Here is a 15,549-nt window from a genome sequence, read left to right as displayed (position 1 = left end):
GCTCTAATATCCTGTCACCAGGTGGTTAGATCTGTTACTAGGTATGTGAGCTCAAAAGTCCACCCTCTCCTCCTGTATGGATTCAGCTGACTTGCCCAGGTAGATAGCCACCAAGTGTGTGGTATAGGGTCTCACCTACAGTCCTAGACAGGCATGGGTGATTGGTGTAGGCGCAGGCATCTGGCTGCAGCAGGGGGACACTCTCTGAGCAAGGCAGGGGGCTGACGGCTGCCCCTTAGTGTCCAGGAGGAAGGCACGTCCCTGTTCCCTAGAGCGCGTAAGTGGGTGGGTTTTACAGCCAGACTATGCGCACCGAGTGCTGTTGGCTGTAAGGACTGGAGGGCACTCTTATTCTTAAGCCTCTATCGTAGGTGGCTAGGTGGCATGGGTGGAGCCACCAGTCCTCAGGCCCCTGATGTGGGTAGTTGAAGACTCTGCATATTGGGCAGAGCAGTGTCAAATGTCATGAACCTGCCACTTCACAACTGAAACAGTTGAAGTTAGACTTCAGGTATATACCCTGTTGTACTGTGGTAATGAGGGCCTATGCTGTTGAAATGAGCCCACACAAGTCTCTGCAGGGGGAAAGGCACTCAAAGTCCATAAATCCCTTATGCCTGTGCCTAGGCAAAGGAGCTGTGCCTACCCTGGATTCCTGGCTTAGGGGAGCTGGCAGTGTATTTTTTCCTGTTTGTTAACTTGTTCACTCTCCAAGGCTGGGAGAATGGCTCAGGGCATGTGACGGATCCTCCTTCCGGCCCAGGGGACTTGGCAATTGCTGAAGCCAGTCTGGGACCCAGTGCTAGAGCAGGGAGCAGGAAGGAAATGAGAGAGAGGTTTTTCCCTAAGGGGGGTGTTTTTGATCCGCGCAGTAGGCCATACGCAAGTACTTATCTTTCGCCAATTGAGGGCTGCTTCTCATGTTCTGCGTGGCTGAGTAAACTTTCTGCCACTGGGTCTCTCCCGGTGTGGAAAATGCACCTCCTGAGCACTGCTGCTTGCCTGCCTTACTGCTCACCCATGAGCTAATCAGGCCTGAATGGCTTAGGCTATCGCTGGATTAGGTCTGGCGGCTCCTCGCTGCTTCCAAGCCATCTCTGCCTCCCCCTGCCACTCAGTTCGGTTCCTCAGCTTTGCCTTAGATGTTCAGGGTTCCTAGACTGTCATATATAATTGATTCATTTGTTTTTTGGGTCTTTGTTGTAAGAGGATCCACTGGAAGCTTCTGACTACTCCGCCATCTTGGCCCCACCCTATAGTGTATATTTTTACATGTAAGTTCTTAGGTACTGCAAGAACTAAAAGGTCAGCCAAAGTTAAGGCAATGTATTTTCAACTATTCAACAAAGTGTTAGTACAAAAGTTTTAGTGTTCATTATGTAACTAAGGTCACCTGTTTTCACTGGAACATGGTATGAATTAAAATGTTAAAGCTCTATAAGTCATGCAAAATTTCAGAAAATAAATGGAGTGATACTTTTTGTTCATTCTGGAATGAGATACTTGATGGCAGAATAGATTGGTTTATCATATTTCTCTCCAGTTACCACATAAATGATCATTAAGAAGAGAACTGGAGCAGAAAGGATGGTCTTTGTGACATTTTGCAAGATAAGAAATTAATTGTACAACATCATCATTATGAATGTTTGTCACAAAGTGATGCGTTTCTTTAGATTACAGGCTGTCTGTTTCTTATAAAGGAACGTATATGCGAAGTGGTTTTCAGTGATTTCTTTTGCTTCTGAGAAAATTGTGTTTTATTTCAGGCAGTTAAAAGAAATAGAAGACAAGATTTTAGAAGTTCTTTCATCTTCCGAAGGCAATATATTGGAAGATGAAACTGCTATTAAGATATTATCTTCCTCCAAGGCTTTGGCTGATGAGATTTCTCAAAAGCAGGAAGTAGCCGAAGTGACAGAAAAAAAGATTGATGCCACCCGCATGGGCTATCGTCCCATCTCCATCCATTCCACCATCCTGTTTTTTTCTATTGCTGATTTGGCTAACATCGAGCCGATGTACCAGTACTCACTGACCTGGTTTATTAACCTTTTCATCCTGTCTATTGAAAATTCAGAGAAATCAGAAATTTTAGCAAAAAGGTATGTAAAAGAAATACTAATTACTAATTAATGCTTGAAAATCGGAATAATTGGCAGATTTCATTATTGTTTCAGAATGGTGTAAGCATCACAGCCACTTAGCTAAAATGAACTTGATTAATCATTGTACCAGAAATAAATTAGAGGGTTAGAAACTGAACAGATGTCTCTAAATTTAGTCTGCCAGGAAATTGTTTACAGAGATACAGGGTTATTATGTAATTCTAGAAAAGCTAAATATTTACATCAGTTTATCATTTGTAAAATGTACTAATGATTAAAGGTATGGAAAGAGTAGTTAATGCCCCCAAAAGATATGAATCTCACCCTCAATGAGCTTGCATTCCAAAAGTTACAAATTCACATTTTGATAAACATACATATATACAATTTATATGTCGCGTCACAGGAATAAAAAAGTGGTGCGATTTTTTTTTGTGTGTGTGTGTGGTAATTGGAGGTTCTCTTTTGTGTTATTGCTACTTACATAAAATACCTTATTTTACTATTGGCTATTACAATAAGTAATGGAATTAGAACCATGTGTAATAGCAAGTCTATCAGAGAATAAAATTTCATTTGACTTTTAATCAGTGAGACAATTTTCTTAGTTTGATATTAAAACGTATTTTTAATAGGGTCTAATATGAAATTACTTTTTGAACAAAGAAAGTAATTAATTGCAGCCTTTGCCCTTTATAACCTTATTGATAAATATAAAACTAGATACTTCAGTTTTTTGACTGTTCATAGCTGTAAGAGAAACTCAATTTAGTACTTATCACTCACATTAAGAATTATTTTTTAGAAATCCAAAATGCTGATCTCACTGAAATCTGAATTGAGTCCTTTCACTTGTTATGGTAGAGGTCTGAAATTTTAAATATTCTTAGACTGAGCAAATTTTTTGTTAGTGTCATTTATTATTTTCCAAGCTTGTGATATGAGGCTAATAAAGGTGTAACACTGAAGCTTTTGGCTTGATAGACAGTTTTTCAGATTCCCACCCATGAGAAATAGAGGGAGGAAAGGAGGGAAGGAGATAGTATCTCTAGGGGAAAAAAAATGCATGACAACAGAGTTTAAAGTTCTTTTCTATATTATGATGTTTGCAAATGTTTAGGTTATTTTTGCTATTTCTCCTAGTTTCTGAAATTTTCAAGTTTAGCAAGGATTACTGAAATAAAACAATTTTAAGGACCTTTCTTAGAAAAGTTTCCAGCATTTGCATCATAGGTTAGTTTATTGAACATGCATGTCGGGTTTTCACGCTAGATTTTGAGTTTCCTGAGGACAAGGATTTATTTTTATTTATTTTTTTAGTATTCCTAGCATTTAGCACAATGCTAATCACATTGTAGCCACATAGTAAATGATTTTCTTCTTTTCACTGCAGGTCTTAATTTTCACCTTAGTTAAAATACTCACCAGAATGTTATCATTTTAACTAGTTTAAAATTAAAGTATTTGCTGCAGTCTAGAGAAAAAAATTGCTGTGCTGTGCCATTTGAAGACATATTTTCTTACAAGATTAAAAATTTAGAACACTTTTCTGATTTAAAGTAATCACTGGCCCTTTATTATCTCTTGTTATTTCAAACTAGGACTCATTCATATGCATGGCATCTTTTTCTTCATATCTGTCCCTTACAATGTAAAGAAAATCAAATCCTTTTTAACCCAAATGTGCGATTTGTATGCAATTTAAACAAAATGTGGCATTTCCTTTTTAGTAAAATCCTTTAATTTGGAAATAATTAAAATCATTGTTTATGATTAAAGTGACTAAAGCGATCCAAGAAAGTATAATTTTGGAATTAAAGAGTAAATAGAGAAAATTGATTTTTGAATGTTTATTGAAGTTATTAATATCAGAAATGTGCAGAAACCAGTATTATTTGCTCAACCATTTGCTACTAACTGAGCACATCTGTGTAACTAGCATCCAGATCAAGACTTGGAACATTATCAACAGCTCAAAAGGCCCCATTCATTCCCGTTTCTAGTCACTAAACTCCCCCACCCCCACCCCAGGGTAGCCACTGTCTTGACTTGCACCACCATAGATTTGTTTTGCCTGTTTTAGAACTTCATGTAAATGGAATCACGCAGTATGTACTTTTGTGCCCAGCTTCTTGCACTCAACGTTATGTGTGTGAAATTCATTCATATTGTTGTGCGTAGTACAGTAGTTTGTTCACTCTTATTGTTGAATGGTATTCCATTGTGTAAATATTCCACAAATTACTTATCTATTCTACTGTTGAGGACATTTGGGTAGTTTCCAGTTTGAGGCTCTTGTGAACTATGCTCCCTTTGAACATTCTTTTTTTTATTTTATTTTTTTTATTGTTTTTGAGATGAAGGGTTACAGAGCAAATCAGTTTCTCGGTAAACAATTAAATACTGTTTTGTGACATTGGTTGCCAACCCCACGACATTTCAACATCTACCTTTCTCGACCTTGGATTCCCCATTACCAGCTTTCCTGTTCATCCTTGCCCCTGGGCTGGTGTGCCCATTTAGTCTCATTTTGTTTTATGGGCCTATCTAATCTTTGTCTGAAGTGTAAACCTCAGGAGTGACTTCAGTACTAAGTTAAAAGGGTATCTGGGGGCCATACTCTTGGGGTTTTTCCAGTTTCTGTCAGACCAGTAAGTCTACTGACAGAGACCAGTAAGTCTAGCTTTTATTGTGTGTGTGTGTTAGAATTTTGTCCTACATTTTTCTCCAGCTCTGTCCAGGACCCTCTATTGCGATCCCTGTTGGAGCAGTTGGTAGCTGGGCACCATCTAGTTGTGCTGGGCTCAGTCCGGTGGAAGCTGTAGTAGTTGTGGTCCATTAGTCCTTTGGACTAATCTTTCCCTGTGTCTTTGGTTTTCTTCATTCTCCCTTGCTGCCTTGAACACTCTTGTATATAATTTTTGGCGAAGATACTCATACAAATTTCTGGTGGTTATATATCTGGGAATGGAATCAATGGTTATAAACTATGCAAATATTATGTTTTAGTAAATCCTGCCAAATAGTGTTCCAAAGAATCTCTACCAAGAGAGTAGGTTTAGCCAGTCTATTTTAGTAAAATAAGAGTTTTTCAGTTAAGTAAGCTAACTCCCAACTCAGAAATTAAAGCAAGAATGAGTTCTCATAGGAATCCTTTGTTTATTTGCCAATCACTGATAAACATCAGACAACTGGTTGGGCTATAATTATACCAAAAGTAGAAAGCATGTGACTATTAACACCAGCCTACCAAATTGTTTTACAACCTTAAATTGGGAAAATTATCTCTTACTTCCTTTTACTCAAAGAAATAAATATATTTAAATTCTGTTGGTCTTCTGATGTTTATTATTTATAGTAACAATAGCTGTTTAAGTATGACACCAAACATATATTGCAACAGGTATACTATGAAATAACCATAATAATTTATATCATGTATTAGTTATAAAATTTTTACTGCATCAGGACTTATTGTAGCAAAATAAATAAATAGCAGTCAAATAAATACATAAGCAAAAATTTAACTAGGATATAGTTTTGTTACAAGGACGAAACCGCAATGTATTTATATATACATATGTACGTACATGTAAATATACACATCCACAAACACACAGTTTTGTTTCATTTTCCTTTCACTTATATCAAGATCATTTTCCCATTTAATTAAATACCCTTCTGAAACATAATTTGTAGTAGCTGCACAATATACCACACCATGAATGCATCATAATTTTGTCATAGTAAGTCCTTTAAGTAGTCTGTAGCTTTTGCTATTATAAATAATGCTACAATAAATATAAATGTCCTCATTATTGATTATTTCTTTAGGCTAGATCCCAGAATTAGGACAAAAAGTGTCCACTTCTTTCAGACTCCTGATATAAATTTTTCTCCTGGAAAGTTATTGAAATGTGCAACTTCACAGGCAGAACGTGAATGATCTCATAGCACTGTATCATTTGCCAGCATTGAAAATGATAACGTTCATCTTCTTTTTCACTATCATAGATTATTAAAGTATCATATTTTAATCTGCATTTTTATCACTAATGAGACTGAACTTGAATTTCTAATATGATTGACCCTTATAATTTTCTCGTCAAGCTTATTATCTGCAAGGGTAGATTTGCCTTAAAGTACAGAAACTTTTATTTTACTCTAGAAAGAACAAATATGAGTCACCCTGTGCTAATTGTACTGTTAGTGTGAGACTAATTAAATGCCATGCATGAAAATCTACCTATTAGCCTAACAGAAGAAATAGGAATCGTGTGAGTATTTTAAATCTGCAAAGAATTCAACTATATTTCAGCAACTAGTTTCAAGGCCTTCTCTACCAAGCCCTTTTCCAGAATTCCCAACTAGAAATAAATACATTAATTTGTTGTCATTCCCTCTGTGGGAATGCTGGAAGGAACAAAATAGGTAAGGAAATAAGAAAGTAAGGAAAACTGGGTTAAAAATACAGCTAGGATGATCCACAGTCTAAGAAATCAGTCTTCAAATAGCCAATATCTGCTTGTACTGGTGGATTTTTTTTTCTAGATACGTTAAGAAACACCAGTATAATTTGCTCAATTGTAATCAAACTATGCTGTTTCTTTCCTTCAGATAAATTAACCTGCTTAGAAAGTTTGGGCCATTAATTCTAATGTCAGTCATGAGTGCTTTAAAAATATTTTCAGCCAGTGGTTTATTTCTATTATAACTATTACAAACTATGTAATAAAAATATTTTTAAAGTTTGATTTCTGTGAAAATATATTTCCTTTATGAGATAATTAAGTGAAAATGCTTTAAGTGTTATATTCATTGGTTAAGAATTACTATGAGTACAGATCACACACATTAGTGTTACTAGAAAATTGTTAGGTAGAAATAGTGTGATCATTCATATTTCCCTGTTTGGTCTGTGTGGTAGCTAAAAATGTAGTTCTTCAGATTTTGTGATTTCTTCAGCGTTTATGGATTTATGAACAGTGTAGCACAATACTAACTTGATGTTAATTTAGTAAAGGGGCTATTAATTTTAGTTTACTTAAGTAATATATAATATAAAACATTATTTAGTTCCTATGGAAAACATTTTACCCCCAAGAAATGCTTAATAGTTAAAAATAGTCCACAAGCATTTTAATGCAACAAATTAATATAACATAAACTGACTTTTTCTCAAAAGAAAAATTAAGATTTAAAAAAAAAAATCGGTCAGCGGTAAAATGCAATTCTACTCAAGTGTTTCTATGTTGTGTAGTTCTCAAACTGCTGCACCCAGTTAAGGAGCATCCTTGATTAGGGGGTAATTGACCATAAAGTTTATTAGAAGAACATACATCTAAATGGTTCGTAATAGGTTTTCTTAAAAGCACTGTGCATTTTTATTTATTTTTCTTTTCTGTTGACCCTTAGGCTTCAAATTCTCAAGGATCACTTTACTTACTCCCTCTATGTTAATGTCTGCCGGTCACTCTTTGAAAAGGATAAGCTGCTGTTTTCCTTTTGTCTGACTGTAAACCTGTTGATACATGATCGTGCGGTCAGTATTGTTTTCCTTTGTAGGAAGAAAAATCATAATATTGATGTTGATTTATTAATTTACCTGGGTTGTAAGTAGTTACATTATTAATATACTTAAGACAAAACATCACAACTAGCCTTTGGATTTCAAGGGAGGAAAAATGAGTTAAGCACAGAGTACATTATGCTACTATTACTTAAACTTTTATGTTTTAGTTTAAAATAAATTAGCTTCTATTAGAGTTTCATACAAGTGTGCATATAAACTTACTAAATATATTGATGTAATTATACCAATAGAGTAAATGGAAATATTTTTAAGAACTTGTGCAAGTTAGTCACATGTAACCATTTGGACTTAACAATATCTTTTGTATATCTTTGTTATCTTTTAAAATGTATTCATATAAAATTCAGGAAAATTTTTAAGAAAGGAGAGGTGTTATGCAAATTCACTGTTTTACATACTGTGTGCCTAAAATTTATTGATTTCATATGCTGATGTATTGGTTCAATTCTGAAGTAGTAAAGGCTTTATTCTTGCATTTCTTGCAAAAGCTTTATACCACTACCTCATTATGCTTTATGGAAAATAATTGAAAACATGACAGAGTAATGACTTTCTCTTCCTAGTTTTTGACTCTTCTTGCTGCCTTGTTTTCCAAAGGTTAATACAACTGAGTGGAGATTTCTGCTAACTGGTGGCATTGGACTGGATAATCCTCATGCCAACCCTTGTACATGGCTTCCTCAAAAATCTTGGGATGAAATATGTCGACTAGATGATTTGCCTGCCTTCAAAACCATTCGAAAGGAGTTTTCACACCTAAAGGATGGATGGAAAAAAGTATATGATAGCTTGGTATGCTTTTAGCCCTCTTTCTTACTTCAAAGCTTTCAAATAGAGAATATAATGTTAAATCAATTTATGCTTAATAAAACCAAGATTTAAATAAGCTTTAAACAAGTGGTGAGATGTTAAAATAAAAGTTTTGATTTATATTTTCCCCACCTTCTAAATCAGCAGTTCCATTTGAACTTCCATTCAAACTCCTCGAAATGTATGGAGATGCAAAAAAGCTGCATGGTCCTTAAAAGTATTATTGTTGAATTTCCTGCCCAGTTTTTATTATCAATCTAGATTTTGAAAATCTTAACAGAAGATGAGTTAAAATTTACAAAACAGCTATTGTTTAAAATTTTATGAGAGCAAGATATAAGCTAATAAATGTTTTTGTTATTTGGGGAGAAAAAAAAGTTAATAGTTGTAAAATAATTCTCTTGAGACTCCCATCTTGCTAACTGGAGAATAATATTAACATATTTTTACACAGATAATGTGTGCCTTCTGCATTTGCTTGCCAGCCACATCCTCCCCCTGTGAGTCACCCTCACAAATGCCGCCATGCCAATCATCTTCCACATGTTGCTGTAAAAAAATTAGTGTAGCATGCTTGTGAAAATACCTCGAGGTGGGAGAGCATGGCCAGCAAGCAAACATAGAAGGCGTGTGTTATTTGGGTAAAAATAGAGTATTGACACATACCATTATACTCACAGTTTCCCTTCTGGAATATATCACAACTGTTGCCATCCCTCAATTTTTCTTTAGCATGAGGCTAATATGTTGCCAAATCCCAGTTAATTTTTTTTATTCCTTTCTTTCTACTCTCTTGATAGAAAAATTGCATTGATTAAAGGTAGGGTTCCACAGCTGATTATTTTAAGTACTGTCAATAATAAGTTGTACACCTGTAAAAAGTTGAATTGGCAAAAGTTGTGTGATAGATATTTTGAAAAAAATGAAAAAAAAAAAAAAGTAGCAGCTGAGGCTACTTAATACCCCACCCATTGCTGTTGAGTCGATTCGGACTCATAGTGACTCTATAGGACAGAGTAGAACTGCCCTATGTAGGGTTTCCAAGGAGAAGCTGGTGGATTTGAACTGCCAACCTTTTGGTTAGCAGCTGAATGCTTATAACCACTGTGCCACCAAGGCTCCAAAACCAAAGCCATTGCCATCAAGTCGATTCTGACTCATAGTGACCCTATGAGTAGGAATCAACTCAACAGCAATGGGAAGCTGCTTGTGTACAACCAGATATTTCAAGGGATTTGTTCCTTGGTTTGGAGGTTTAGGGTCATGGTATCATGGGACATCCCAGTTAATTGGCCTGATAACGTGTTCAGTGCTTCTGTTCTACCTCCTAGTTCTTTGCGTAGTTCCAGGGCCCTTAATAGCTTGCAGATGGCCTTCCAAGGCACAATAATTTGTCTCTATTCTCCTGGAGCAACAGAGGAAGAAGGCGAGTCAGGAACAGGAGGAGGAAATGGACTATGTAGCTAATTGCCTCGATGAACAACTGTCTCCTTTGCCATGAGACCAAAAGAACTGGATAGTGCCTGGCTACCATTACTGAAAATTTTGATCAAAGATTCTATAGAAGAATCCTGATCAAAAGGGGAAAAATGTAGAACAGAATTTAAAATTCTCATGGAATCCAGACTTTCTGGAGCTGTGGGGCTGGATGAACCCCTGAAATGATTGCCCTGAGATAATCTTTAAAACTTAAACCAAAAATATCCCCTGAAGTCTTCTTAAAACCAAACAATGTTGTTGTTAGGTGCCCTCAAGTCAGAGCTGCATTGTAACGACGCTGTGTACAACAGAAGGAAGCATTTCCAGGTCCTGCACCACCTTCACAATCATTGCTATGCTTGAGCACATCATTGTAGCCACTGTGTCAGTTTATCTCATTGAGGGTCTTCCTCTCTTTTGCTGACCCTCTACTTTACCAAGCATGATATCCTTCTCCAGGGACTGGTCCTTCCTGATAACATGTCCAAAGTATGTGACACAGAGTCTCACCATGCTTGCTTCTAAGGAGCATTCTGGCTGTACTTCTTCCAAGACAGATATGTTCGTTCTTTTGGCAGTCCATGGTATATGCAATATTCCTCCTGAACACCATAGTTCAAAGGCATCAGTTCTTCTTCGATCTTCCTTATTCATTTTCCAGCTTTCACATGCATATGAGGTGATTGAGAATACCATGGCTTGGGGAAAATACACCTTAGTCCTCCAAGTGACATCTTTGCTTTTTAACACTTTAAAGAGATCTTTTGCAGCAGATTTGCCCGATACAATACGTCATTTCATTTCTTGCTGCTCCCAGGGATGTGATTATGGATCCAAGTAAAACGAAATCCTTGACAGCTTCAATCTTTTCTCCATTTATCATGATGTTGCTTATTGGTCCATTTGTGAGGATTTTTGTTTTCTTTATGTTGAGGTATAATTTACACTGAAGGCTGAGGTCACTGAACTTCATCAGTAAGTGCTTCAAGTCCTCTTCACTTTCCGCAAGCAAGGTTGTGTCATCTGCATATCACAAGGTGTTAATGAGTCTTCCTCCAATCCTGATGCCCCATTCTTCTTCATATAATCCAGCTTCTCAGATTATTTGCTCAGCATACAGATCGAATAAGTATAGTGAAAGGATACAACCCTGACGCACATCTTTCCTGACTTTAAACCACGCAGTACCCCCTTGTTCTGTTCAAACGACTGCCTCTTGGTCTATGTACAGGTTCCTCATGAGCACAATTAAGTGTTCTGGGATTCCCATTCTTTGCAATGTTATCTGTAGTTTGTTGTGATCCAGATATTCGAATGCCTTCACATAGTCAATGAAACACAGGTAAACTTCTTTCTGGTATTCTCTTCTTTCAGCCATCATCCATCTGACATCAGCACTGATATCCCTTGTTCCACGTCCTCTTCTGAATCCAGCTTGAATTTCTGGCAGTTCCTTGTGAATGTACTGCTGCAACTGCTTTTGAATTATCTTCAGCAAAATTTTACTCTGATGTGATATTAACAGTATTGTTCAGTAATTTCCACATTCTGTTGGATCATCTTTCTTGGGAATGGGCACAAATATGGATTTCTTCCAGTTGGTCGGTCAGATAGCTGTCTTACAAATTTCTTGGCATAGATGAGTGAGTGCCTCCAGCACTGCATCTGTTTGTTGAAACATCTCAGTTGGTATTCCGTCAATTTCTGGAGCCTTTTTTTTCGCCAATGCCTTTGGTGCAGCTTGGACTTCTTCCTTCAGTAGCATCTGTTCTTGATCATATGCTCCCTGCTGAAACGGTTGAACATCGACCAATTCTTTTTGGCACAGTAACTCTGTGTAGTCCTTCTATCTTCTTTTGAGGCTTCCTGCATCATTCAGTATCTTGCCCGTAGAATCCTTCAATATTGCAACTCGAGACCTGAATTTTTTTTCTTCAGTTCTTTTAGCTTGAGAAATGCTGATCATGTTCTCCCTTTTGGTTTTCTAACTCCGGGTCTTTGCACATTTCATTATAATACTTTACTTTGTCTTCTTGAGCTGCCCTTTGCAGTCTTCTGTTCAGCTCATTTACACCATCATTTCTTCCATTTGCTTTAGCTACTCTAAGTTCAAGAGCAAATTTTGGAGTCTCTTCTGACATCCATTTTGGTCTTTTCTTTCTTTTTAATGACCTTTTGCTTTCTTCACGTATGATGTCCTTGATGTCATCCCATAACTCATCTGGTCATTAATGTTCAATGCGTCAAGTCTATTCTTGAGATGGTCTCTAAATTCAGATGGGATATATTCAAGGTCTTATGTATTTTGGCTCTTGTGGACTTGTTCTAATTTTCTTCAGCTTGAACTTGAACTTGCATATGAGCAGTTGATGGTCTGTTCTGCAGTTGCCGCCTTGCCTTGTTCCGACTGATGATTGAGCTTCTCCATCATCTCTTTCCACAGATGTAGTTGATTTGATTTCTGTGTATTCCAACTGGCGAGATCCACGTGTACAGTCACCATTTATGATGTTGCGTTGGTCTTGTCAAATTCTGTCCTGCAATCTCCAGCGTTATTTCTGTCACCAAGACCATAGTTGCCAATTACCAATCATTCTTCATTTCCAACTTTTGTATTCCAGTCACCAGTAATTATCACTGCATCTCGATTGCATGTTTGATCAATTTCAAACTGCAGAAGGTGGTAAAAATCTTTAATTTCTTCATCTTCGGCATTAGTGGTTGGTGCATAAATTTGCATAATAGTCATATTATCTGGTCCTCCTTGTAGGTGTATGGATATTATTCTATCACTGACAGTGTTGTACTTCAGGTTTGATCTTGAAATGTTCTTTTTGACGATGAATGCGACGCCCATTCCTCTTCATTTTGTTAATCTTGGCATAGTATACTGTATGATTGTCGGATTCAAAATGGCCAGTATCATCCATTTCAGCTCACTAATGCCTAGGATATCAATCTTTACGTGTTCCGTTTCATTTTTGACAACTTCCAATTTTCCTAGATTCATATTTCATACATCCCATGTTCCAGTTATTAATGGATGTTTGCCACTGTTTCTTCTCATTTTGAATCTTGCCACATCAGCACATGAAGGTCCCAAAGCTTTATTCCCTCAACATCATTAAGGTCGACTCTACTTTGAGGAGGCAGCTCTTCCCCTGTTCTATTTTGAGTGCCTTCCAACCTGAGGTGCTCATAGCTGGAAGCTATGACACAAGTATTTCAAATACCAGCAGAGTCACCCATGTTGGACAGATTTAAGCAGACCTTCCAGACTAAGACAGACTAGGAAGAAGGATCTGGTGGTCTACTTTGAAAAAATTGCTTAGTGAAAACAGCTGTGAATAGCAGCAGAAAATGAATAATAGTTTAGCTTAACCAGTACAGAATGTCTCCCTTGAACATTATCCTGTTTTAAGATCTATCCACATGGGATCAGATTGACAATAGCAACTCAAAATATTAGATAGAAACCTTAGGGGGCCTTGAGTTTATGTTAGTGGGGGAGGAACAACTCAGAAATGGAGGAATGTAACTCGAAGAATGTAATCAGTGTCATTGAATTGTACATGTAGAAACTGTTGAATTGGTGTATGTTTTCCTGTATACATTCTCTTTAGAAATAATCTTCAAAATGCATTGAACTATATCTAATGTAATTTTAGGAACCACACCATGAGATTTTCCCTGATATTTGGGAAGAGAAAGCAAATCAGTTTCAAAGGATGCTTATCATTCGTTGCTTGAGACCAGACAAGGTAAGTGTGAGCTTTGAAAGCAGCTCAGTGATTCCAGTCCCTCTTCTCTCTACAGTCCAGCCAAAGGTGTTTCCTTATGCAATCATGTGGGAGGTAGAGGAGCCTGGGAAAGGGTCCCACTTCCTTCTAATATAGCCATTTTTCAAAAATGTATATTTATTAAAACTATACTGAATTGGCAAGTGAATAGATTATATTTTATAGTTTTATTTATTTTATGATTCCTTTTAAAATTTTATGCTTCCCCCAGCTTCTCACACAATCTAGTTCCTTTACATGTTGTAGTCTTATTTTTATTCTTATCGCTTAGGTGAAATTAGTTAATACCAGGCTCATGTAGTAGAATCTCTGGACTCCTCAACTGCTATCCTTATATCTAGTACTTTATCAGCCTTTGGAAAGCAAGTAAAATATTGTTTTTAAAAAGTCATCATTATTGACTGCAAAGGAAAATATCAATGCTGTCACTTTTAGCCTTTTTAAGTAATATATGAGCAACCATTTGGCCAACCTGTCGTGTCAGCAAGTTTCAATACTCATTTGTATTATATTCTACAAAAAAAAAAAAAAAAATTCTATTCAGCTAAGATTATTGACCCATATCCCCAGAGATGTCCACATACTGTGAGAAAATGTAGACATTAGGTATGTTGGAAAAAAATAATTGAGACAACATCCTAATTGTCCATTGTTACTACTCAATTAAAGGTTGTACATAATTATTTCAAAACATACTGTATTCACACTTAGAGTGGTTAAGGTCTACAAGACAATACCTCCATCTTAACCCAAAAAAGCCGAACTTAGATGGTGAAAGCCATATTTTAATTGGTTTATAGACATCAGTGATAACCTAAGGCCGAAGCATGCTTTCCTTTGTAAGCCATGATTTGTTCAGTGAACATGTATAATTCTTACTTAACTTGGCAGTATGCGCTGAGCCAGGGCTGACCACAGTAGGTGCAGTGCCTACTTGTCTAGTACTATATATTTGTACTAGTAGTATATATATTTCATAACTTTGCCATCTGTAAGTCATGACTATTATCTATATATCCACCAGGAAAATCAGCAATTGATTGATCTCTAACTACAGTATATTTTATCTGTCAGCGCAATTGTTTTTTCCGCCCCCTTTTCTTTTCACTTCTCTCCTGCCAAAATTAATTTCACCCAGTACTAAAAATCCATGTATGCCAGGCTCTCTACTGCTCTAGTTTGGAGAAATGTAAAAGATGCTCGTTAAGTCACCAGGAGGAAAAAATGACCCCCGAGATTATGGCCCTCAGACACTCTGCTAACTCAGAACTGAAACCACTCCCAAAGCCCACTTTTCACACGAAGATTAGACAGACCAATAAAATGAACAATAACACACGTGAGGAATGGGCTTTCTTAGTTCAATCAAATATACGACACCAAATGGGTGGGTAACTCTTGCCCAAAAGCAAGATGAGAAGGCAAGAAGGAACAGGAAAACTGGACAGATAGACAAGGGGAACTTGGGGTGGAAAGGGGGAGAGTGATGTCAAATTTTGGGGATCGCAACCAATGTCACAAAACAATATGTGTATATGGATAGGAAGACTCAACATTGTGAAAATGTCAATTCTACCCAAAGTGATCTACAGATACAATGCAATCCAAATCCAAATTCCAACGGCATTTTTTAATGAGATGGAGAAACAAATCACCAACTTCATATGGAAGGGAAAGAGGCCCTGGGTAAGTGAAGCATTACTCAAGAAGAAGAACAAAGTGGGAGGCCTCACGCTACCTGATTTTAGAACGTATTATA

The 15,549-nt window shown here is 36.8% G+C and overlaps 1 protein-coding gene across 1 annotated transcript in view; it reads left to right on the top strand.

Moving 5' to 3' along the window:
- The window catches only part of DNAH7 (dynein axonemal heavy chain 7), a 270,960-nt gene that overhangs the window by 208,434 nt on the left and 46,977 nt on the right, over positions 1 to 15,549 (top strand). Inside the window, exons 51-54 of the mRNA XM_004378290.1 lie at positions 1,770 to 2,105; positions 7,524 to 7,650; positions 8,299 to 8,493; positions 13,659 to 13,751. Coding sequence (XP_004378347.1) covers positions 1,770 to 2,105; positions 7,524 to 7,650; positions 8,299 to 8,493; positions 13,659 to 13,751 — 751 coding nt within the window. The remainder of the gene's footprint in view (positions 1 to 1,769; positions 2,106 to 7,523; positions 7,651 to 8,298; positions 8,494 to 13,658; positions 13,752 to 15,549) is intronic.

The sequence above is a fragment of the Trichechus manatus genome, unplaced genomic scaffold, assembly GCF_000243295.1.
Source record: "Trichechus manatus latirostris isolate Lorelei unplaced genomic scaffold, TriManLat1.0 scaffold00056, whole genome shotgun sequence".
Lineage (NCBI taxonomy): Eukaryota > Metazoa > Chordata > Mammalia > Sirenia > Trichechidae > Trichechus > Trichechus manatus.
This window is presented reverse-complemented; position numbering and strand designations above follow the sequence as displayed.